General features: G+C 43.3%; 9 protein-coding genes across 9 annotated transcripts; 6 read left to right on the plus strand and 3 right to left on the minus strand.

Annotated features, from left to right (window-relative positions):
- Positions 1-1,127: 1,127 nt before the first annotated feature.
- Positions 1,128-1,319, plus strand: Bfra_012116 (uncharacterized protein; the record flags this gene model as incomplete). Its single annotated transcript, XM_037342437.1, has 1 exon — positions 1,128-1,319. One exon carries the CDS (start codon positions 1,128-1,130, stop codon positions 1,317-1,319), a length of 192 nt encoding a protein of 63 aa, XP_037187734.1.
- A 1,624-nt stretch (positions 1,320-2,943) lies between these two features.
- On the minus strand, positions 2,944-5,802 carry Bfra_012117 (putative dual specificity mitogen-activated protein kinase kinase 1 protein; the record flags this gene model as incomplete). The annotated part of the gene is made up of 1 exon (XM_037342438.1): positions 2,944-5,802. The coding sequence occupies one exon, from the start codon at positions 5,800-5,802 to the stop codon at positions 2,944-2,946; it is 2,859 nt and encodes a 952-aa protein (XP_037187735.1).
- Positions 5,803-6,893: 1,091 nt separating this feature from the next.
- Positions 6,894-9,015, plus strand: Bfra_012118 (uncharacterized protein; the record flags this gene model as incomplete). Its single annotated transcript, XM_037342439.1, has 3 exons — positions 6,894-8,331; positions 8,378-8,760; positions 8,821-9,015. 3 exons carry the CDS (start codon positions 6,894-6,896, stop codon positions 9,013-9,015), a joined length of 2,016 nt encoding a protein of 671 aa, XP_037187736.1.
- Positions 9,016-10,028: 1,013 nt separating this feature from the next.
- Bfra_012119 (putative sur7 protein) lies at positions 10,029-11,123 on the plus strand (the record flags this gene model as incomplete). Its single annotated transcript, XM_037342440.1, has 3 exons — positions 10,029-10,145; positions 10,201-10,522; positions 10,582-11,123. 3 exons carry the CDS (start codon positions 10,029-10,031, stop codon positions 11,121-11,123), a joined length of 981 nt encoding a protein of 326 aa, XP_037187737.1.
- An 814-nt stretch (positions 11,124-11,937) lies between these two features.
- Positions 11,938-13,085, minus strand: Bfra_012120 (uncharacterized protein; the record flags this gene model as incomplete). Its single annotated transcript, XM_037342441.1, has 2 exons — positions 11,938-12,551; positions 12,611-13,085. The coding sequence occupies 2 exons, from the start codon at positions 13,083-13,085 to the stop codon at positions 11,938-11,940; spliced, it is 1,089 nt and encodes a 362-aa protein (XP_037187738.1).
- Positions 13,086-13,502: 417 nt separating this feature from the next.
- Bfra_012121 (uncharacterized protein) lies at positions 13,503-14,834 on the plus strand (the record flags this gene model as incomplete). Its single annotated transcript, XM_037342442.1, has 1 exon — positions 13,503-14,834. One exon carries the CDS (start codon positions 13,503-13,505, stop codon positions 14,832-14,834), a length of 1,332 nt encoding a protein of 443 aa, XP_037187739.1.
- A 2,150-nt stretch (positions 14,835-16,984) lies between these two features.
- Positions 16,985-17,458, plus strand: Bfra_012123 (uncharacterized protein; the record flags this gene model as incomplete). Its single annotated transcript, XM_037342443.1, has 1 exon — positions 16,985-17,458. The coding sequence occupies one exon, from the start codon at positions 16,985-16,987 to the stop codon at positions 17,456-17,458; it is 474 nt and encodes a 157-aa protein (XP_037187740.1).
- A 2,109-nt stretch (positions 17,459-19,567) lies between these two features.
- On the minus strand, positions 19,568-21,628 carry Bfra_012124 (putative glycoside hydrolase family 76 protein; the record flags this gene model as incomplete). The annotated part of the gene is made up of 2 exons (XM_037342444.1): positions 19,568-21,471; positions 21,538-21,628. 2 exons carry the CDS (start codon positions 21,626-21,628, stop codon positions 19,568-19,570), a joined length of 1,995 nt encoding a protein of 664 aa, XP_037187741.1.
- A 1,584-nt stretch (positions 21,629-23,212) lies between these two features.
- Positions 23,213-24,818, plus strand: Bfra_012125 (putative rad55 protein; the record flags this gene model as incomplete). The annotated part of the gene is made up of 5 exons (XM_037342445.1): positions 23,213-23,288; positions 23,359-23,575; positions 23,634-23,686; positions 23,871-24,140; positions 24,241-24,818. 5 exons carry the CDS (start codon positions 23,213-23,215, stop codon positions 24,816-24,818), a joined length of 1,194 nt encoding a protein of 397 aa, XP_037187742.1.
- Between the last annotated feature and the right edge of the window lie 497 nt (positions 24,819-25,315).

A 25,315-nucleotide genomic window follows, 5' to 3' on the forward strand; every position in this document is an offset into this window, starting at 1 on the left:
TCGAACCCCCGCGGGCTAAGCCCATGAGAATGCAAATTGATTGAATCAACTAAGTTATTAAACTTGAGTCACACGCCATAACCACTCGGCCATCTGTCCTATGAAATTCACGATGCAAAAAAGTGTTCTATTGTATCCTATAATGCGAAGAAACATGCAGGGAAAATTTGCTGCACTATGTGGGGTACGTGAGGGGCTTGGTGTTTTACTCGGGTAAGGTGCGGGGTGTTCGGATTGTTTGTAATTTTTTGAGTTCCAAGACGCTGTCAAGTAGTAAGAACAGAAGAACAATTGTGAGATGATAGTTGTTCGTTTCTAAAGGCTACGAGCTCATTCTTCATAATCAACAGGTTTTTCGTCAAAAACATATATAATTTATATTTTCATCTTTATCACCATCCAAGCTTACCAACGGCCGATACAACCACTTTCCCTCGAATCCTTTCATCATTCTGTGTCACTCTTAAGAGCCCCCGTTTGTATAACCATCTAGTCAAGTAACGAAGCCGCTTTCCTCACAATCGGCCAGGAATCCCGTATCTCTCAAGGTCAAATCGCTCGTGAAAGTAACAGTCCCATTCGTGTATGTGAAGTTTCTTGCGCCGCATGAGATAACGAGAGACTATCCTGCTTTACACAAGCCATCTAGGGACTAAAAGCAGAAGCACAGCCTCTTATAGAGCACTCGAGTAATTATTAGTCAAAAATTTCAAGGAAGAAGATCATGAGATAACAGTGAATTGTGCTGGGTCAGATGTGCGATACTGGCGGTGCTGTCATCGACAAAAGCATAGAGTGTGAAGGTACAATACTCGTTGACTGGAGAAGGAAGAATCAATAATGAAAATGTAAAAGGGATAGCAGTTGAAAGCCACATCGTGAGAAATTGCTTGTATGTGAGAGGATGTTAAGATAGAAAGGTCTTAATTGAGATGGAATCACAAATGGCAGAAGGTGAAAGATATATAGTTATATATAACAATGAGGTCCAATAGATAAAATGTATACAAGTTTCCGCCTTTATCCAAAAGCTTGCTAATGACCGAGTTTCAGGATGAACTCACAATTGAATGTGAAGTTGTTCGTATGGCCAGAAGTAGGAAGCCCGGGGGATCAAGTCGAGAAAGATGATTCTGAACACCGATACTCTTGGTTATCAATCATCCAGTAACTGGGGCCATCGATCTGCCGCCGAGGTATTTGTTAAGCTTCGAAGATTGGAAAATCAATTATCGGCTACCAACATCAAGGCGCCTGCTTCAGTAACTGAAGAGTATGCTTTCGGTTCAACGTCTATCGGCGACCACGCAGCTCTCTAGAGAATCGAACACGGGCTCGTGGCCAAAAAACAAAACATAGAATCAGAAACAAATTCTCCGTTGTTAGTTGACGGGCTTGAAGAAATACAGTTTGGAGAGAAGCACGTCAACTACAAGTTCCAAATGGAAAACAATCGGGTTTAGGTATGGATGTGCCATGAATTACATTAGCTTAAAACATGTTTTACAGCGTCAAGGCCAAATGTAGAGATAGGAAATATAGAAGCGAACAAACAAGATAAATAGAATGCGCAGATAGAACAGTTTATTTCTTAAGACTACAGATCAGATCGAAGCTGCCATGTGTTTGCTGATATTCCGAGGACAAGAGGAATAATCTGTTCCCAGAGTGTGCTCATCACAATCATCTGATTGCAATTCCAAATCAACATGTTGCTCAACTAGTCTTTGCCTTGCTTGGGATACCAGTATCTCATGTCCATGTAGTCATATCAGGATCTCTAACCACTGGATTGGCGGGGTAGAGAACATGCACATATCTCTTAAAGCAACCTGGTGCCTCAGAACCAATCGAGTTCAAGAAAAGGTATCTGTGATCCAACAAATAAGACGTTCTAATCTGATCATTAGACATGGCTCCTTTGATATCAGTTGATCTACGAACCACTCGTAGAGACATCCCATGTTTAATCTTTCATGTCTGATATATGATATTAAGCTTGGGGCGATCACTGCAGACATAACAAACAGCTGCATATCAAGAATATCATCTCTATTGTTCCATGCGTTCAGTCCAGCCATTTGCGAATGAGATAGCCATTGTACCATCAAGCCTCTCAAGATCCCGGAATACTATTTGTGGCAAGTCAAAACGAATGGTAATATAAATGATGTAAAAATTTGGATAGCATTGAAGGATCGGGATCTGCCAATGAAGCTATTGTAAGTGATATGAATTGTTTTTGCGGATGTAGAGAGATTGGATGACAATGGATTGAACCCGCGAAAACCATCGTTGTTCGTGTCCTGGTTAAGCCGTCCGATCTTTCATGAAGAGAACGCCTTTATCTTCCAGCACATTGAACCCAACATCGCAAGTAAAGTAACGGATCTGAAACAAGATTAATAGATCGCAGGTGCAACATTGCAGCCTCTAAGGATTACCATTGCCATGGTGTGATGCAATCTAAACAGCCAACGAGAAATATGTCTGGATCGGGTCAATTTCAAGTTCCAGAGCTCGGAATAAAACAAATGATATCTCCAAAGCATTCATTGATTGGCTTCTTGTCCACAAGTCCACAATAGACATGAAATATGAACTTGCCAAAACCTTTTTCGAAATTTGCTTCGATCGTCTTTTCTCTGATAATCCCTCATTCTCGTTTCTTTTCATGGGTTTGCCTGGTACACTGCTTCTATCTCAGTGTCTTGTTGAGACTCCTTGTCAATTCTTTCCCGAAATTCCAAAGAGGCAATTAAATAGAAATGATTGTTCTAATTAATATAGCCCACTTTCTCCTGAGGCTATGATTTGAATCCCGACTGGGGAACAGATTCCCAGAAAGGTATTTATGGCGAAGGTGTCGATCAATAAATCCCCGAGAACCATATCTCTGGGAGCTAAGACATCATGCACTTACGGTCGGGATATCGAGAAAGACTATATTTGACACGAGCAACTAGGGGGCCCATAATGCTGTAATAGATTTTCAACAAGAACGTCAGCTATCGGGCGACATTTTTGATCAAAAGCCAGCATATTTTGAAGGAGTGAGGCCATCCATAAATCTCCTAACTCGTTAAACCATGGCCCTATCATATGTGAAGTCGCATGATAAACGTAGGTCATTCTATCAGGATCATCTGGTATTGGCTGGCTTCTGTATTCATGAAAGTCCTCGATGCGTTCGCCATCAGCCACAGTAGCCATCTCTGCAAAAACACATCCCAGGGAGTAAATATCAGCAGGCCGGCCCCTTCGATCATCTGAAATTACTTCGGGGGCACTGTACATTTTCGTGATGCCTACTAAAGGGCCTTCCGTTGAACTTGTGACACCTGCACTGAACTGGTGGGCGGATCCGAAATCAGTCAAATAGACTTGATCGCCCTTGCAAATTATATTATTTGGCTTGATATCCTTGTGTCTGATATTCTGAGAATGAATATACGATACCGCAGAAGCAAGGCAAAATTGCCAGCCACTAAGGAGCTTCATATCTTCTTCTGGAAAATCACTGTCACTAACTCGTTCAAGAAAATGGCCTAGATCTTCGTCACCAGCTGGAGATATGAGAATTCCAAATTGCCGAGGAGCTTTGATCGTCTCATAAGTGCTGATAACCTTGACGATATGGTGATGAGAGAGACCCCGAAGAACTGCCACCTCTTGCCGGATCAGAGGTAATAGTCTTTTTCGCGAGAAGTTGGGGAGACGAATGATTTTCCGAGCAATCAAACCACTATGATCTCTGTCATTGAAACGAACTGCATCAACGATTCCAAGAGATCCGTGTCCTAATTGTTTGATTGTAGTGAGTGGAACTACTTTATTGCTGGTATATTCTTCGTGAGTATATTCAATGATGACATCTTGATGAGGGATCCCGGGCAATGGGCAGACTTTAAAGTCATATAAGCTGCCGCCTTGATCCTTTTCAGATATAGCTTCTGTAACAAAAATGCTCCGCTCTGATGCGATATTTTCGGTCGATCTTCCTTGCCTTGCCATTTCAAGTTTGGGTATCGGGTGTTTTATTGCAGGTGATAGTGTAGGCGGTGGATCAGAAGAACACGGGATCGCAGAATCCTCGGAACCCCAAGTTTCCCCACAAACAACAGTTTTCGGCTCATCCGAGACATCCAAATCGCCTGAAAGATAGGAAGCTTGACGGAGTATAGCTCCGTTTGGACTAGAGATCGATCTTTCACTACCAATCAAGCCGCCAAACCCAAATCTCGTCTTCCTCGCCAAAATTCTTGCCGGTTCGCAGATAGTTTTGCAAGATTTGCAACTATATCCTTCGCTCCCCACGACTACCTTTTTCAAGCAGCTTTGGCATCTCCACCATTCTGCCTCGAACCTGCAAGTACCTAGGCCCTCTATTTCTTCCGTCGACAACCTTGAAGATAATCCGATGTCTTCTTTGTGGAAATCTCGGAGGTGGGTTCTGTAATTTATCTTCGACGCTCGAAAATCTGACCGAAGGAAACGGAACTTGGACCCTAATGCACTGGCAGTACCTATTTGTGATTGACATGAAGGATAGTCGCAAAGATGATAAGCTTCACCGTGGGAATGGACATAGTGTTCCATGAGTATTTGCTGAGAGGGGAAGCCACTTTGATGCTCTGGACATGTTCTAATATGGCATGGGTAGGATATTGTAAAATCGTCTGAGAATTGGAAGGAAGAAGGCTGACTATGCATTGTAGGAATATTATTTTCGCTCGAAATTTTACAAACGTTAGCATCGGACAATGCTGAAGCTACAGCTGCCTGTTTCTCACATTTGATGTGGTCTTGTTTCTGCCATCTTTCTTCTTCACCATTGATTGGGACTGCTTTGTTATCTCTGTCTGCACAGCTCACTGATTGTGCTAACAAGGATTGAACGCCATTTTTACAATTGTCGCCCCTGATAACGTTTTTGGCTTCTCCAAATGTTGAGTCTTTGTCTATGAGCCATTTTTTCAACATTTTATACCTGGTCAGAAGCCTGGGATCACTCCTGAATGAGTCGTAGCCATCGCTATGGGGGATAGTATTGCTCATTATGATATTCACTGTGACCCACTTCTCCAGAGCTAGATCTGGCCGTTCTAAGTTATCGAGAAACGTATCTGCTTGCTTGATCGAGTACTCCGCCAAATGAAGCAAGCCAAGTATGGAAGCGCCTGATGGTATGTCGGGGTTTGCTGCCAGGAGGTCGTCTAAGTGACGATAGGGGCGTTTGTACGCCTTCCACAATCTTTCATTCCGTAAGGGAAATCTTTTGGTAGTAGACACCGTTTCTTTTGGATCAAGTGCGCCCCTCTCAAGAATGCTTTCACTAACGTCTTGTTCTTCGGCTTGTGTTGCCGGGACCTTTTGGTTTTGACGGTTGTCCAATACTTTCTGTGATTTTTTTGAATTTCTTAGAGCCATGTCAGTCTTTGATGTGAGATCGACTTCGCAATCCCGGGTATTCTCTACATGTCGCAGCCAGTCATTTGATGGCTTCAACTGTTCCCAAAAAAGGTTACCAGGTGTTGGCTTGCGATGATTGTCGGCAAAAAACCGCCCAAGTCCCGGAAATTTCTCCTTCATCAGTTGAACTTCATCTTCATCGGTCTTTGTCATGCCACTTTCCCGTGCGGTAGCATTAAGTATCCCACTATCTCTCTCAGAAAGCCATGCAGCGGAAGATTCGCCCATCGTCGCTCCATTCTCGATTGAAGCTTGGGTTTGTTCCGAGATAGCTTGAGACGCCGAATTTTCCCAAATTTTGGCATTATCTTTGGTGATAAAGTTATCCATCAATTCGACGACCTTGTCAGGTACGACCCCGCAATGATTGGAAGGATGTCAATTGTGTTGGACTTGCGACAAAGCCTGCAAGAACAGCGATTATTACACGGCATTCCTTGCTAGGTATAGACTTCACCTCATGCAAAAGTCTTTGACAGTTATTGAAAGATGATACTTGTCAGCCGCCCACGCATGGGTGTTGCAGGCGACTAAACCGCTTTCGAGACGATGCATTGTGATGCTTGCAAGTGACGACAGAGCGGAGGCGCGGAACAAATTGAAGAATGGTGGGATGGCTGCAAGATAGAGTTGACCGACTCTTTGGATTCATGCTTATAAATCAAAAGAAATCAAAGTGATAAACGCGAATTGATTGAATAAGTGTTCTGATGGGGTGTGCATTTGACAATATCACCAATATCACCAATCTCAATATTTTAACATACTTTACCCAGGTATCTAGTGTGTAATGCAACGGGCATCTGAATGAACCATGGCACGTGCGTGGCTGGAGTAGTTTATTTTAATTGTGGCTCATGGAGCTGTGCACAGACTCTTGGCAGAAACCTGTTGGATGAATATCCATATGGATATCCTGGAGATTTGACAAGACGATTGAATCCATAGCGATCGCTCCTCAGCAGGTCAATTCTGTGTCGAAATATCACAATCCGCTGTCGAAGCTTTGTTTTGTACCTCGAAACCGAGATTTCCAAGTATTCTTTTTGTCAGTCGTCAACATGTCAAGATGCACAAAGAAACGGCGCCTCATTGCTTGGATAGCGTACACTCAAATACGTCATAGACGGGAGATGTTCAAGACTACCTAGGTGGGTAGGTAGCAATCTGAATCGTGATTGATCAAATCAACATTCCTAACCTTTTTTTATAATATTGGTAAAATATATGGGGATGCCATACGAAGCCAAGCTATCTTTTTCTTTCCCATGATACATAATATCGAATTCTTCAACTTCTCAATGCTTTTTCCATCACAACACTCGACCATATCCTCATTTCATTCGATTCCAACGTTGCTTTTACTTAGCCTCTAGTCACATTGATACGGCCTTCCTCATTTGTCAGTTCGATTCAGAACCATGGATGCACGTAATTCTCACGATATTCCGAGTCTCAACGACCCTCATGCTGTACCAACAGATCCCTATCGTGGACGCGCGCAACCAATTCACAATCTACCTATAAGAGTCGAAGCTCACGAAGAAGACATACCTACTGATAGCCATGCTCTGGCAGTCGCAGATCACGAAGAGAAAGGTGCAGCACAACTAGATCATGGAAATGTTGAAGTGCGAGATTTGGGCTGGAATGATCATCCTGACGATGTTCCCACCCCTCTGGTCGGAGGTCTACCAAATGAAGAATTATGGACTTTAGTTCGGCGATTCAATAAGCAGATGTATCATGTCAAATCGTTGCCAGAGCCACCACTTGGAGGTCTGGACCTAAATATTGCGGACGAAGAGGAGTTCTCACCAGATAAGTTGAGGGCAAACGTAGAGCGGCTGTATATGACAGTGATAGTCGGGCTTGTGACCTTTTGGAAACATATTGCAAGGTTAAGGTCATGGAGGGAAAGAGATCGAACAATTGCTTTCGCATCAGTCTACTTCCTGGCTTGGCTGATAGACCTCCTAGTCCCAACCATTGTGGGCTTTTTGATCGTGCTTATAGCATGGCCGCCAGCAAGAGAATACTGCTTTCCTCCAGCCCCACCCGCACTTATTGATAGCACAACAGGAGGAATCAAGAAGCCGACCGCAGGCGTGCTGGGTAACGACACTAGCTTGACTGGAGCCCCCGAAAAATATCGAGGAGAGGCAGTTGAAAAAGAAGCTAGCAACTTCGTGAACAGCTTTACCTCCATTGCAATTAGTAGTACAGCGGGGAAGCACCCCCAGGGAGATCCATCTGGTGATGGGGCGGCGCCCAGTACTCTCGAAGATGCAACACCAGACCTAACAAACCTTGCAGTCCATGCCGCAGATGCAAAAGGAAGCAGTGCAGGGGATCAAACAAATAGCCTACATGATAAAACAAAGGAGCCAATGTCGGCAGCAATGTGGTCAAAAACCCGACCTGTCATGCATGCCATTGCTGACATATCTGATGGATGGGAGAGATTTGCAAATGCATTGTCTCCAACACTACCATTTCCTCGTGACACACCTCGACTTAAGCTCGCTGGCTGCCTTGCACCTTTGCTCCTCATCTCTATGTTCACCAGTACCTACGTGTTCATGAAACTGAATGGGCTTTTCATCGGGTTCGGATTTTTTGGAGATCCATTGATTTGGAGAGGGCTTTCGTACTTGAATCGCGAATTTCCGAATTGGCAGAAGTTATTGGAGATTAGAAACACTTTACTGAAAGGTGTCCCAACAAATGCCCAACTTACAATCACATTATTGCGAATTGGTGAAGCGAATAAAGCTCCGATTCCACCACCTCCATCCTCGTCTCTACCGCTACCTGATGTCGCGCATGCTACAGCAGGAGAGGATCTCGATCACCTTGGTAAGTAGACGTCGCTCCATAACAAGCAACATACTAATTTAGTCAGAAGGCGTATCCGAGGCAGAAATGGCTGATGCCATCAATCTCGACATGCATGCGACCACAACCAGTACAGATCAGTCAAAACCGAAGAAGAAAGGCCACCGTCTGTTGGCGGCCTTTAAAAGTGTCACTAAAGGTGGTGTAGAGGCTGCCCTAGGAACGGATAGATTGAAAGCTGCAGCTGGAGCAGAACACGCGAAAAATCGTCTTGGTGTTTTAAAGGATGGGGCAGACGATCCGGCGGGCCCTATACGCTTTCCTTCTAGATACAAGGGTCGAAAAGGACATGCATATATCACAGCCACCGCAACAACCCCCGCATTGAGCTGGACGACGGAGAAAGAGGACATTGATCCTGTCTTCTCCATAGCGATAGCTGACATTATGGTAAGTTCCATCAATCTGCTTGTAGACATTGAAAGATATAAGCTGATACAGCAACAACAGGAGATAAAGAAGGTTGGTGGGCTAGGCTGGAAAAGCAAGCTTGTAGTAGGATGGGCTACATCGCGAGAAATTGCGGATGGACTTCTTGTCATCGACAAAGCCGGGGACCGAAAACAACTTACCGCCATCGCATTACGGGAAGAATTGTTCAATCGCCTGATTTCAATGGGTGCACAAATGTGGGAAGCATGGTAGAGAGCGTTTGGGCGCTCATTAGTCTTGTGTCGTGATTTTCCGCTCTCTTTGGCCTGCATCGATTGGATTGCAACGATAGTACGGAGGCGCTTATCGAGAATGTCAAATAATGTTTGTTATCTTGAAGCGAAAAGTGAAGGCATAGGTTCTTAGGTGGCCCATTGACCCAAAATAAATTTCCGAATAAAACTTGCTTGTTTTTTCAGGGTCGTCATTGCAGGTGCTCGGCAGTCAATAATGCCTGACATCTTTATACATCGTGCTGCGTAAGGTTGCATAAGTGGTCGAAGAATGAGGTTTGAATGGCTGGGAATGAATTGTAGGTGATTGCCTAAGGTATTAATCCCTGATGTTTTATCGACAGGTAAATTAGGTAATCATTTTGATTGGCTCATGAGCTTTATCAATTGACGTGGTCAATACCGGGGACAGGGGCCAGGGGGAGTAAGCTCTTACGGATTGGCACTTGATGATTTTCTTGTACGGTGTGTTGGGTACTTTCGGTATTCTTTTCTTGAATTCTTTTCTTGACCGACACCAATTATACCCATGACGTATCTGAATATAGCTTCAACCTCCGGATTGCCAACCAGATTTGCTGGGATGAATTCTCTGATACCGTTTTCAGGATTGGAAGTCTTGGACAGACTGAATGGAGGACAACAAAGGTAAAATCAGGATCTCAAGATCTGTTCCTGGTTTTCTTTATCCGCTCTGCGAATGGATCTCTTGGGTGCGTGCTTGGGTGAATTTAATAAGGTAGGAAGAGAAGGAGAGTTGTGTTTCGTGTCATGCCATGGTCAATCAATTTCTTATATGAATGATTCATTTATCGTTATCTAAACAATGGTTGAATGGTTGGTGATTGAATTGCTCATAATTTCCTGTTTCTTTCAATTGTTGATCTCCTAAAGAGCAGATAAGTACTCGTTCATTCCATACATACCCACCACCTGGATATCATCCATCAACCATCATCACACATCAAATATTCCAATCAATCACTTTCCAAGATGCAGCCACTAGCTGCCATTCCGTTAGCTTGTTCCATCGTGACATTCGTGCTCGGCATGTTGTGTCTTTTCGCAGGTAGTAAGCCTGGTTTCATGGAGGACTACCACATTGTGACAGTATGTTCATAAGTCCCCATTTCCAAAGAGACCGCTCTAATCACATACTCTCCAGCTCAATACCTCCGGAATTGGACAAGACCTCATACCTACAACAACCAGTGGTTCTGGCTCCACACCCACCTCTCTATCCCCAGGTGGAATCGTTAGTAGTCTTAGCAGCTTGATACCCCGTGAACCTGGAATTGGCGATGACATTGCAAACGCACTCGGCGATCTTGAAAACGACATTGCAGATAAGCTTGCGGAAACTTTAGGTATCGAAGAATGGTACTCATTTCATTTGATGGACATGTGCCAGGGATATTATACGCCAAATGCAACTGCTAAAGGGGCAGGATTCAACGTAAGCTCCTGCACGAATCAAACTGCTATGTGTAAGTACTATTACTTTCCGAATGGTTCTGCTACTTAGATTGCTCATATCTTCTCACAGTCCACTTCGAAATTAGTTCCATAATCTCCGAACAATTATCTATCGGCCCCCTTCACCTGAATCTTAGCGACATAGGCTGGCCCTCTGCTATCCAAGATGGTCTCGACACACTCTCCACGGCTATGAATGCTACCTTTGTATTCTACTGCATCGGCATTGCAGCCGCTGGTCTAGCCATATTGACTTCGCTCGCCGCCATCTTTATAACAGGTCGTCTCTTCTCCTTCCTGAACTGGGGCTTAGCATCCCTGGCCCTCCTGGCTCTTACTATAGCCTCAGTCATCGTTACTGTTCTCCAAAACAAAGCTGCAGAAATTATCAATAAATTTGGAAATGATATTGGAGTGTATGCATATAAAGGACAGAAGTATCTCATCCTGACATGGGCCGCTACTGCTGTTATTGCTGTTGCGACTATTGCTTGGGTAGGCATCTTCTGCATTGGCCGCAGACAAAAGGGACGTGAATTCCATGAGAAGAGTCGATTTGGAAAGAAGTCGAGAGAGAGTGAGAGTAGCGAATTTGCGAGAAGGGGCGCGTAGATATTATGTTCTTTTTTGTGGCCCAGAAGGTTCTTTTGGGCACGTGGATAGAGGGATGGATTGGGACGAATTTCTTTGATCAGATATTTGCAGATATGTGGCATACTGCAATATCCTTTTATCATCTTGTACGGCTTAATGGGAAGGTGAGAGTAAGAAGAGGCGAAATGGAATGCCGGATACATGCAAAGTTTTAGCAGGGGCATGGCGTAGATTATCATTCGGATAATGGTTGTATTACAGCGAGATACCCAGAGAAGTAGAAAGAATGCAATAAAGCAATATTAATGTATGCCGATTGGTAGAAAATAATGGGCGTAGTGAAGTCAATAGACATGTTCCTTCTCACGGTCACGCAGTACAATAACACATCTTTTTGAATGCTAGAAAACGAGGTAGATATCTAAAAGGGTGACATAGGGCTTAATGAGCGCCATTCAAAGCTGTAATAAGTTGCTTTTGTACGAGGATATGCTTACTATTATGACCATGTCAATTTTCTGATGGCGAGGGTCCTTGGATATTCTGAGACCCCCGTATCAATGAGACTGCCTCCCCTACCATTCTAGGCTTTTGTTGATTTGATTTTTTACCTCCACTTTGGCTGAGATGAGACTGTGAATTAGAATCATTGGTCCCACATCTTAGAGCATGCATTTTATTGGCAATTTCGTTCTTGTGTGTATGTAATATTTGAGTTCGACCTCTCTATGACAGCGCCCCATCCTATCAATGCATACTGGAAGCTCTTAAACGTCATCGATAACAATTTTCTGTGTAAAACGAGTTATGTTAAACATGTATGAGCAGTTTATTACATGAAAGAATTAGCTAGGTAATCTTCCTCTTCCTCTTCCCCTTCCTCTTCATCTCCACCTTTCTGTCCACCTTCCTGTTCCCTTTCCCATTCTTCCCATTCACTCTCAGTGTACCCCTCATTCACTTGTCTCCATGTTTTATTCCAGTCTTTCAATACAGTCAATGCTTCTTCTTGGCCCAGTATCGGTGGATCTAGCCATGTATCTGTCTCACCGAATGAGCCCGTTACTCTTCTCCAGAACAGGTCTCCTTCTTGATACAGGTCATGTTTCCTCAAAGTTTTCCGCATATCTCCGAATATGTATTCTGTGTTGGGTTGCATTGACACAAGAAGTGCATCGCGCCGAAGTATGATGGCATCTACTATAGTCTGGTTTTCTTCGAGAAGAGTCGCGGCCTTTTCTGGCCCCAAAGCCTTCTTCCATAGGTCCGTCCGTAGATCTTCATCCGCCTCCTTTAACTGTTCAAGCTTCCTCATCCATGTCGAATATTCCCAATGGTTTTGTAGTACATCGTTCCAACGTTCTGTCAAATCTTCGGTGAGTACAGTTGCTGGTAATTCTCGACCTTCAAGATTCACATGAATCAAGTCTGTTGAAGATTTCACCCCTATTCCCCATTTATTAGCCCATGATCTGCTAGAAGGGGAGGAAAGCTATTTTACTTACTGGGACTGCTGCGTTCGTCGTCATCGTCACCGTGCTTTGCACTTCTTCTCTTTTCACTTCTGAGATCGTCAATCTCTCGTTGAAGGTTCCTATTTTCATTTCTCAATTCAGCCATGTTTTGCTTCTCAGCGGCGGCTTCAGCTCTTAGCTCAGTAACCATTTGCCTGGTATCCTTATGTGCTTCTCTTTCGACTCCGAGGTCGACCTTAAGTCGCTCCGTTCGCTCTCTTTCGTCATTCCTTTCCTGTTTTAACTGTTCTATTGTCTGCCTTGCTGTTGAAATATCCGGATCTTCGCGCTGAGTAGTGTAATGAATACTTTCACGGATACTCCGTTCGAGACTTCTAATTTGTCTGCGCAGGAACTCCACGTCATCACTAGTTGAGACCCGTGGTGCAGTTGGTGGTGCTTTGGAGCTCTGAAACCACGATCCCCACCACGAAACCGTTTGATTTGACTGTGTATTCCGAACCATTTTTTTGGGTTGTGATGAAAGCAGGTCGAACGCTTTTGAATGAGTGCAACCTTATTCTTTCTAAGTCGAGGCTGGTCTCACAAATTGGAAACTTATTGATAATGTTGTAATGTGTTTATTATTGTTTCAAGAAGCTCGTTGAATCTACATTCTTGAAGTATAAATAACCTTTGACTTGCTATGTCAAAATCCTGGATCATACGGCGGTCTCTTAGGCGAATACAATTTGTCTTTATTCACTAAAGACAATCTACGCCGTACCGAAAACCGAAAACGGAACTGTAGTAACAAAGAATTTTAGCCGATTATCTGTTCACTGCCATGCTCTATCAAGATCATATTCTATCACGGACTAGCAATTGTGTCAAGTGTATTCCTAACAATACTTTTTTGCAAAGAAAATTAAAATATTCAAGAATGGCTCACCAAGGAGGCACACAGGGAGACGGTGGTGGGCGGGGAGGTTCACCAGCAGCTTGGGGTCGCGGTGGCTCTGCGAGGGGCAATGAGTTAGGATTGAATCGTAGTGTCTCTGGAAGAGGTGGTGGGCTAGCTCGTACCACTAGCGGGGCAGCGAGAGGTTCACTGGCTCTTCGAAAGGGTAGAGGTGATGCGCCAGCTCGGGGCGGTGGCCATGCTGGAACAGTTTCGGGTAATGTGCCATTAGCACAAAGGTCTGCAGCTGCAGCTGGAGCCCCGACCCCGTCCGTGATCATGCCGATATCGCAGGGCCGAGGTCAACCGGCTCTGTTAAAAGGAACAGCGCCCGTATTCCAGCCAGGGGTACCATTGGGTGCAAGTTCTGTTTCATCAATACCGCCCTCGGGCCAACCTGGAGTAACCGCAACAGCACCTTTGCCGGCCTCTGGGCAGCTTGTTCCTTTGCCTGATCCTAGAATGGAACTTCCATATGAAGGTCATGATCTCCCTCGATTTCCTCACGAGCCTTGGGAACATGGGAAAGCAATGTTAGACAATCCATTTTGGTACGATCCAGTTCCTAGCACCATCACAGTAGACGAGATAGAGAAGCAGAAGCTTGATAAGAAGCTTTATGAAGCTGCGGGAGACAAACAGCCCGATTGTAAACCACCCCCATTGTATAACGAAGCAATAATGCAAACAGCGCCATATAAAAGAATAGAACGGTACGGATCGGTACACACGGCACATGCTTACCATCACGGGGACGTAATATGTGCAGTAGAACACTACCCCGACTTTGCCAGATCAATCCCGCAACAAAATGATAGATATCGAACTGACACAGTCTTTGGACCTGTATTCTCGAAAGAACGTAAATATATCATCCTTCAAAAATATCGCGAGCATTGTGTTGTGATACCAATATTTACACACGCAGGAAGAGGCCTCTCTGCCAAGCCACAGGCGGTAAGGGAGCATTATATATCAATACGGGATGGAGACCGACCTAATCAGGCTCCACCAGAGAACAATCATGGTAGTCTCCAAACGCATAGATACCCGCAATTTGAAGACCGGCGAGATGGACGGAGGGTTCCAAATTTTCACATCATGTCCGATAAATCTGCCGCTTATTTCGTTTATCCAATATGTCATAGTTATTCAGTGCCATGTATCTTCGAGTCGAGATTACGGACAGACAGTCTCGATTACCTCTTGCATATCTATTTGGATTATGGCCCGAATCCGTCCCCAGCATATTTTACGCATAAGGCGCATCGGTGGATTACAACTGCGGGGGATAATATAGCACAAGGGGTGTAGCAAGGTATGTTTAGCATTTTCTTCACATAGTATTAGATCCAAATATCTAATTCCTTTTAGAAATATAAGCTCCTCTTGACGTCTGTAGCGTCAGCGATGTATAATCTAAGGCATAGTTGTGTATGAAAAGGGTACAGCGCCTTGAAGACAAGATGTGCTTTTAAGATAAGAGATACTTTAAAATGATTTAGTGTATAGCAGAGTAACAAAATATACTGGAAAGGAAGCTGGGGATCTGGACACTCAGACTTCAAAGTAAATGTGTACAGCCCGCACCTGGATTGCTTTTTGTAGACTAGGTCAATATGCATAATATTCTGACTTTACACCACCTTGATGTTGATTGCGAAACGCGCAAGTAGGTAAAATCATTTAATCCAGCGCATCAGTTAAGTGTTGAGGTATCTTGTTCTTTAAAAATGTGATAACATCATTCAATTCATACAAATCACGGATCTATGAGAAGCTATTCCAATTCCCCTCTGAGAATATGAGCCCCTAAAGGGCAGGTATCACTCATGTACTTGCACATGAATCTGTCTCCTAAAATCCCACATTTTCCCGATCTGACTCCCCGTCTATGCATTTCTTTCATTTGCCTTTGTTCTTCTTTTTCTTTGTCCACTACCTTTTCTTTGCTTTGTGATCCTTTCATCTTGGTCATTCCTGGATCTTCCTACGCCCCCCATCAATATCTCTTTCTCTCTGGAACCAATCCAGTAAATATCTATCTATGCAATCGTACGCAGCGACCTATTTTCTCTAGACTACGCTTCTCTACATAAAAACTATGAGCCATTAAGGTGCCCGATATATCATTTTACAGTGTGTCTTGTGTCTAGTCGATCTTTCTATAAAATTTGGTTCATTTCTCAAATAACCCTATATTCGGACCTGTGTGTTTTAATTTGATGCACCCCCTCCATACGAATACAACCTCACTTGATTGTTAGTTTCCTCTGTTCGCAAGTCCATGCTGCGAATTCGTCACAGCTTTCAACAATCCATTCTAAACCGTAAACAAGTCGTCTTTGAAAACGACATTACTCAATATTACTTCTTCCTAGTATTCAAATGTATCCTAAGTATTCAAGTTCCTTATTCGTGAGTATTATGAACTTGACACATATTTGTGCAATAAAGAATGATAGTATGTCCAATCACCAGATCGGAGTTCCTTTACCCAGGTTCCTTCTTGGCTAGTTCATTTTTATGATTTTCCTTTTTGGGGTTTGCGCTGAGCAAGTAAAGGACTTGTCAGTCTTGGAGGAAGGAGCTAGCCTGAATAGGCATATAATGTATTATAAGATCGGTTTTCACGCCCCTAGGGGTATGGTCTAGCTCAATGGTAGTCTAGTCCATTTCCAATCAAATTCAATCTTCTGTCTCCTCTCACACAACGCCATTCATTGGCAGTATCGAGTTATTTTTAGTCAATAGCTCAAAGTTCAGTTGCTGTAATCTTAAATTTAGGATCTTGAGGGAATAGAGATAATACTACGACGAAAAGGAAACAAACTCCGATTGTTAAGTGAGAATTACAAGGTCTTCATGTGGATTTGAGAGAAAATCGAAACGTATCCTAAGTAATAATGTCAAGCTAGTACTAGAGAGATGAAGATGAGAATACCTCTATCCCAAATCTGATTGTAGATCAAAGATCAATGACGATTATAGCGTATGAAGTTGAAATATGACATGGTGACACCTTGTTCGCTAACCTTCCCAAGCCTGAAGTTTGAGTCACTCTTATTAGCTTCGCGTTAAGGTTCAACGGTCTGTCATTGATGTGCCCCTAATTAATTTAGGCGAGTCTGGTGCAATGATCTGCTTCTTAAAGTTGGCCTCGCGTGACACTATTTATCAAAACTTTTTGACAGATATGACAGATGTATGTTTTTTGTCCCTTTTTGACGCACTTATCGAGAATGAGTGCGTGAGATAAAAGACCAGAGAGAAAAAGTTTATTACGAAGTGCAAAATCTAGTCCATCCTTCCTCAATTAGCGCCTTTACTCTCATCTTCTTCACTATATAAAGAATTTTCTTCTTCACTTCACACTCCATGAAAAATATCCTCAACACACAAGTCGAACGCAAGAAGTCTACACAACTCGATGCACACAACATCTTCATGAATACATTGTCAAAATGAAGGTTTCCAAAGCATGTGTCTTCGCTCTCATCACTTTCTTCAACGTGAACACCGCAGCGGTGATCCCAGAAGCCTCTACTATAGACGGAGATCTGGTCCCGTTCAACATGACCACTCCCGAGATCCCCCCACCATTCGTCATACTCTCCTCCTCTTCCTCCCCCACGAAGACCAAACGCGATGATGCTAGCAGATACCGAGAGGCCAAAGAAAAGTCCTACAAAATAGTCGATGTGGTTCAGAAACCCTGGCCCTGGCAAAGGAATAAGAAAGAAAAAGTAAAGCCCAAGGCTACACCACGTCCATGCAGATATCCCGAGACTCGCCCATGCATCACGCAAAAAGAGATTGATCAAGGATGGCATGATGTGGCAGGCTGCTTCAATGAGAATTTGTTTCTCCTCGGCGTCGGACCTACACATTGCTGGGACGCGGGCGATGATTGCATTAAGCCGAATTGTAAATATTGAGTGTGAGCGAGTGACCCCGACAATGATAGACGGAGATACTAACTTACGCTAGGGATAAAGAATGATGACGAGATAAATCAAAACTCTTGCTCTTCAATCCTTCCGTTTACTGAAGCTGAATCAAAAGCAAAACAAATGCTTTAAACCCTAGCGGCAAATCACTCTATCGAGGTTTTAACGGAAAGTTTGTGTAGATGGTGTAGGGCCTCTTCTACCAGGCTAAATAATATGGTTATAAGATAGGATATATGGTATAAGGACATTCAAACAATACAGGGCCAGTAAGCACACAATTAATATACATTACACATCATGAATCATGAATGTTTTGAAATAAAATTGGTTTCTTTTCATCTACAGTGTCCATTGATCTAGGGCATATTTTCACACAAATTTTCTCAAAAGCTTTTCTCAGTCTACTATTGAATGCCCGACTTCAGATGGGATATTGAAACGCTTCAGAATACCCCCCAAGACCTTCAGTTGTACTTCAGGAAAAGCCATAAACTACACGCATGGCCTCTCGGATCCTTGACTTTAACCCAGACTGTGAAACACATCGGATCATTCATAAAAGATTGCACTTTCCCTTCGCAAGATTTCTTGAGCTATACAAGCTTGTGAACACCCCGTTTTAATACAGAAATTGAGATCTTCCGAATCGTGCCCCAAATTTTCGCGGTTCTCATCGTTCCAAAAGCAGAGCTAAATCGACTACCCAATGATCCAAAGCAACTGATTTATTGTGACATCTCTGATCTCTTCCAACGTTTTTGCATCCCATCTTCTACCAACAAGAAACACCTAGGATCTAATTGCATATCTGAATATTCCATTATCATTCAGATATCGACACACCTCAAAGCACTTCAGATGGTACGGTACAAGAGATAAGAGGGCAGGAATAGTATCTGCTAATACAACATCTCCCAACGTATAGAAAAACTAGTAAGAGTCCAAGAAGAATTCCAAATGATCAATTCCCTCCAGAACGATCAAACACGGGTATCCAGCCGCTTTCTCGCTAAGGATCTTTTAGAGCATGCGAGAAAATCATGGTGCGGAGGTTGGAGCGGAGATATTGCGTAGAATATCGACTTTCTTTGCTAAGCTCAATGATAACAATATAGTTCAGATATCGTATCTACATTAGAAGATGAGCTTTTCGATACAGAGACGTACTTCGAGGGGAGGGGGTGGATCACAAGGGGATTCCTCTTTATGTCTACACTCCCATTCCCATTGCCATTCTCATCTCCTCTCCCAAGCACAAGAGCTCTATAAAAGTGGAATCATCAGCTATTCTTCGTTTAATCATCGCTCTCGTCATAGATTTAAGCAACTCTTACAGTATACTAGAGTAATAAATATCCTTTAACCATATAATTCAAAATCTAAAAATCCTAACAAACCACTCCTAAACTACTATTCAATCGTAAATGCTATACCCAAAATAGACCTTTAAGTTCCCGGAATGATTATTCTATTCCGAATGATTTATTGGGGATTTAGTTTTGTACCCATACAGATATTCATAGAGGTCTATAGTATGAGTCTCAAGAAGATGAAGAAACCTTAGAACGATTATCAGCTCGCTTCTGATTAAGCTGTAAATACTTGATTTTATTGCGATGAATATTAAATTATGGAGGAAATTTTAATTCGTGGGTGGAGTTTTGAAGGATGCAGGTCGAAATTGAAAGCCAAAAAAGTCAATGTATGCCACAAATTATAGATCACAAGCAATTTGAAATGAAATTAGTTCCTTTCTATCTTTGATATCTATTGATCAAGGGTATCTTTTATACAAATCTTCTCAGAAGCTTTTTCAGTCTACCCCAGATTATAATCATCATTATCTTCTCCAATCTATCCATCCATTTATGTATCCGCCACAAAAGAAACACCACTATGATTTTGACCAAAAACTCCATCAGATCAATGCCTCAAGCTCAACTGGACGATCTGGCAGTAGATGAGCCTGTCAATTAAAAAGTATAAACAACTTTTGACAATTCCCGCTCCAATCCAATCATATACCCTTTGTACACCCAACTCCCCTATCCTATATTACATACCGTGTCACCATCCCGACCATCTAACCTACTCCTAAAGAGCCCATAACAGCCCCAAGCCAAGCACACCGGCCAGTAAGCCAGATTCCGAAACGTCCATATTTCTTCCAGCAGCCGCCGTGACTGTAGTCTTAGCCGCCGAGGCTGAAGCTGTGATTGATAAGCTCGTAGTTCCTTTCGAACCGGTACCCGAAATGGTAGGCGCTCGCTGTGTAGTAGTATCAATCAGTAAGGCGGTTGAAGATTTAGAAGACGCAGGCAGAGCAGATGTAACAGTAACAGGGACCGATGAAGCAATTGTAAGACGACTGGACAAAAATGAGGATGATGCAAACCAAGCAGTAGAGTTGGCATATACTGATGTGTTGCAAGATACAGTGGTACTGTGGAGAATACTGACTGTAGTTGTGGTATCGAGAACAGGCGCGGGGGTTGTAACAGCAAAAGTCGAAGTCTTTGATTTAGAAGAAGAGATAGCAGAGGATGATTTTAAAATAGACGAAGGGAGTGCAGTAGAAGATTTTACTTCGGAAGAAGTAAAAGTAGAGGGCTTTGCAGTGAAAGAAGGAACTTCGGGGGAAGAGTATACCGTAGAAGAAGAACTAGTCGTGCATGGAACTGTGGTACTTTCCAGGATGGTATCGGTCACGATTACGTCTGTGGATGAATCAGTGGTTGCGGCGCTGGTAGCACTGGTGATCGCATTCACACTACTGTGACTTGAAACACTGGATTTTTCGCTAGTGCTAATGACGGTGGATAAAGAAGCTGGCGAAGAAGAAGAAGAAGAAGAAGAAGAAGAGGGAGTAGAAGATGATGATGATTGAACAAAGGCTTGGCCTTTGACGACTGGTGGCGCGGCGGAAGAGACAAGCAATCCTTGAATGACTTCCAAAGCACTCATTTGTTGTCCAGGGCCGGATATTCCATCATTCGATCCCGTATACCATTTTGTACCACAAGCATTAGCGTCACCAGCGCAAATACTAGCCGCTGCGGATGCTGATTTGGTGAGATATGACGTGATAGTGGCTTTTGTAAAAGGTGCCATTTGAGTAGTTGCCCACATGAATCGTGCAAGATACGCCTTGAAGGAGAATTGATCATTGTTGCAGGTGCTTACTTCTTCGCACGCTTGTTCGTACATGACACTATCGGATGTGAAGAAATTGGAAGAGGCTTTTAATAAACCCTCGGTTCGTGTTTGCCAAGTGGAACTGGTGGTGTAGTTGTACATGACAGAGGCTCCGTACAGGAAAAGGGCATTATTGTAACTCCAGGTAATTTTATTCGGATCGGTACAAGCTTTGGATTCATCGGCACCGTCGAAAGTGTTGAAGTTTGAATCAATAAATCCAATCTTGGTAGTCCAATCATAAACCTTTTCTGCCCAATCGACGTATGTTTGATTTCCAGTATATCGTGCAAGTCGTGCTGAAAGTTGAAAGAAAGCTCCATTAGAAACCGAGTTCTTGTATGTATATCCATTGTTGAATGAGAAAATCTGCCATTTTAAGCCACCACCACAAGCCGACGTATCCCAGCGGGCAGCTTGGGTATTCCACAGATTCTCGGTCAATTCTACCCAAGTAAATCCCCCGGTGTTGGAGGGCTCCGGGAAATTCTTTTCTGCCGCAGACATGGTGGACATTCCCCAAAAAGCTTGGTCATCATTTCCTTCATCCTTTTGGTGGTTCGGCATCATGTAATCGAAGAGCGGGCCAGCTTGAGATGCCAAGGCTTGTGTGGTGATATCATTGTAGGTAGAATCTCCAGTATAGTGATAGTAATCGAGCATGGTTCCCCACATGGCACCAGCTTCCCACCAGTAGTACGGCGCTGGCAGTACCGCAATGGTATCTGGTGTATTGGTGACATTGCCGGTATAATATTTCATGAGGCCATATGCAATGGTACCTGCTGCATTTTTGATTGAAGCTGTACACACGATTGTCAGTCGGGGCTGTAAGTATGGTAGCGTCAAAGATGGAAAAGGAAACGTACTTGGATCCGAGGTATCGAGTTTGAGACCCGATACGGATTGAGAAACGGAAAATGCGAGGAGGAGGCCTCTTGAAAAGCTTTTGGGAAACATATTGTTGATTATGAAGTAAAGAGAGAGAGGAAAAAAAATGAAATGAAGGTTACGATCAAGCTGTCGAAAGATCAAGAAAACAAGGTATTCCGACTTGTTAGTAAGTAGCTAAGTACGGGTACTAGATAAATAGTTTGGAAGAAACTCTTGGTAGTTTCCAAGATATGATGCGATGCCAAATAATGAATCATCAAAACGCAAAAAGAAGGACCAAATACGGGGGAAGTGAATGTAGTTGTTGAAGATGATTTCAAAAAGGATCGTGTTGAAATTGACAAGAAAGATTGAAAGATTCCCAGAATTATTTGAGTGGAAAATATAAAGAAAGTATCATCGAGGGGTTCGTCCGATCTTTCCCAATTGGGCCTTGTGAAGAATATGGGGGCGGCTGTTTCGAAGGGCTACCTAGGGTACTTGTTGGTGTATACTGAGGGTAAGTGGTGAACCAATCAGAAGTGGGAAATGTTTCGAAACTAAGATGATCTGATGCGAAGCGAACACGGATCGGTGAATGGTGTTGGAAGTGAATGTTGGATTTGATGATGATATTGGTTGGAAGTTTATGGTCGGAGTCCGAATGAGTGAAGATCAGCTGAATTGACTGGAACGAAACGAGACGAGACGAGACGAGACGAAACGAAAGCAAAAAAGGAAAGAGGAAGGGAAAGGACAAGAAAATGAAGAAGAGTCGGAACAAATTGGAAGGATGGGTTGGATAGTAGGCCAGTGAGTACTACTTATTCACCTCGAGATACACATTCGCACAGCCTCCGGTGTAATATTTGATGCTTGCTCAGATGCTTACCCACCCTCCCGAAGGAATGGGTGATGAGGGAAGGAAGGTAGGATTGTCAAATGATACGACCTAGGACCTAGATGAATACCCCGTGGTAGATCACTCCTGCCTACCATCTACCTTGACCATCCCATCCAAACACATTTATTTATAAAGAAAGAGATTGATTGCACTTCTTGTATCGATTTGGATCATGGCAAAGGATACCGATAGATGTGCACGTGATCGAGGTTACATGTTATTTCGAAAGGACTGTGGTATGGCTAGAGAGACGCCAACCAACCAACCAACCATCCATCCAACCAACCAACCAACCAACCATCCAACCATCCAACCATCCAACCATCCAACCATCCAACCATCCAACCATCCAACCAAGCAAAGCATGTTGTAGGGGAGCGACTATTCAATCCAGCAGATCATTCAATCAATGTCCAAGAATTGTTCTCTAATTAAGCTTTTGGATCTAGAGAAGTACCCCGTACGTAGTATGAAGTTAAGATAAAGCCCATCCCCAGATGTAATCATATGTGGTGGATCGTCAATGCAGAGAAATTCATCAATTGATTAAATCTGGACTTTATTTTTAGAATGTGATTGTCACGTGTTTTCGAGTTCACAACTCAATTACTCACCACCCCAGGTAGCTCCACCAGATTCGATTGAATCTTTGAGCCACAGGACAATGCAACATCAAGACGTGAATAACTTCGTTTCCCCTTCATTATTATCACCATAACCATAACCACCTTGTCTCATCGTCGTTCATCCTACAGGATTTTACTCCCATGCAACAGCAAACAGCAATGGATTATCAATCCATACATGGCCCTGGAAGATCAAATTTCTCTTCATCTTCCCCACGTAAATGCTCATTTCATCACAATTCCTCACGCCACGCCACAACACAAGTGATAGGCTGACACATTCTAAGATCGCATGCCTACAGTTTCCGCCGCCCAAGCTTTGCAAGATTTAGAATCATCACCAACGCGTTGCATTCCCACCGGTTTGGCGAACTTGGATGTAGCACTCCAAAGTAAAGATCCCTTGCAAGAATCCACAAGTGCGGATCAAAGTCATGGAGGTATTCCAAGAGGAAAGGTGACGGAAATTTATGGTCCACCCGGGGTTGGCAAAACTACTCTGGGGTAATGGAACACGCTCAAGTGTCCGTATTAAATGACCATGTATGCTAATTACGTGTAGTATGCATTTGGCAGCAACAGTTTTACATCAGAATGAAAAAGTTGTTTGGGTAGGTAAGTCATCTTTCATCTATTAGATATTTCTGTTGTAAGCATTTGCTATTTGTCTATCGTCTTGCATTTCGAATTCCCTTGCTAGTTTCCCACTGCAGGAATATTCCGGTTATCTATAATCGCTACCATATATGCCACTTTTGATATGAGAGATCTTGGGAATGTACTTTGCTAACATTCCCAGACGCATCACATCCAATATCAGGTCCTAGATTCGCTCAAATTTTACAAAACCTTCCATCTTCAGAACCTCTCAATGACGACACCCTTCTAAGCAACTTCAATCATTTCACAACGCCCACATTATCTCATCTTCTTGCCTTGCTTACTCACACTACACAAAAATTCCCCCCTGAAAATACCAGTCTGGTCATCATTGATTCATTTTCTACTCTAATCGACAGTGCATTTCCCCGCAATGCTGACTCTCTATCTACTCCTAAAAAGCTAGGAGGTATGTTACAATCCGAACATTTTCACATCATTCTATGTCTACGAGCCGCATCTATCTCATCTTCTCATGTTGCCTTTTATCCCTAAACTAACGTTGACAGTTCCCAACCCGTCCTCGCGCAAATTCCCCCTTCTTCAATACCTCATTAACGCCCTCCAAAAACTTGCTACCACCCGTAATATCGCCATAATAATCCTCACTCAATGCGTAACCAAAATGCGACCCGGCTTCGGTGCAGCCTTGATACCATCAATCTCAGCTACTGCATGGGAGCAAGGCCTTGGGTGTCGAGTGGCTTTATTCAGAGATTGGGGTTGGGACGATGATGAAGGAAATAAAGTAGATAGTGTACGGTTTGCACAAGTCATTAAAGTGGATGGTACGACTCTATCGGAGGGAAGAGGGATATTTGCTGCTTTTGTCATTGGAAAGGCGGGTATCTCCTCCATCACACCTAATCGAGGATCTCCTTTACTACCTAGACCCACACCTGCCGTCGCTCTCCCTGCTCAACAACGTAAAAGAGCCGATTTTGAGATTCCGGATAGTGAAGACGATGAGGATTATGGATGGGCGGAAGAAGATGAAGAATTGCCACCGATGCCTCCTCAATGGCAGGGGAGCGAAGATATATTAGCACCGCCGCAGGGAGACAGCGAAGATGAATTAGCTCTTTAGATGTAGCTCGGTGCAACATCGTTTTCTGTGAAATCCAAGGATACTGCTATCATCTGCAACTTAACTTGGGGTCTCAATTTTCCAAAATACAGCTCGACACTCACACCCACAATCTACTTGCCATGTTTTTTCGACGGCAAGTCGTTTATTAATCACTACCCAGCCCACGTTCGAGGGATGCCTATAGTCCACGAGTATCAACCACAGTAACCCCGCAGATATCAACACGAGTGAATTCACGGATGTTGAAATTGAGCACTATGTGAATTACTTGCAATTTCAATATTTCAGAAGGAGGAAATTACCATGCGGGGTACCTTTATGCTCGCTTAAATACTAGAGCTACTCGTACATGGCATGGAAAGGAATGGTTCACTATCGATTAACCACCCTTATAATACTTCCTTGTCCTGCTGCGACTTTGCATATATTTTATCATTGCACATGGTCCTATAAAGTTAAATTCGTTTTTTACGCCAAAATCTGACATTGAACAA

Source organism: Botrytis fragariae (genome assembly GCF_013461495.1).
Source record: "Botrytis fragariae strain BVB16 chromosome Unknown tig00000260, whole genome shotgun sequence".
NCBI classification, from domain to species: domain Eukaryota; kingdom Fungi; phylum Ascomycota; class Leotiomycetes; order Helotiales; family Sclerotiniaceae; genus Botrytis; species Botrytis fragariae.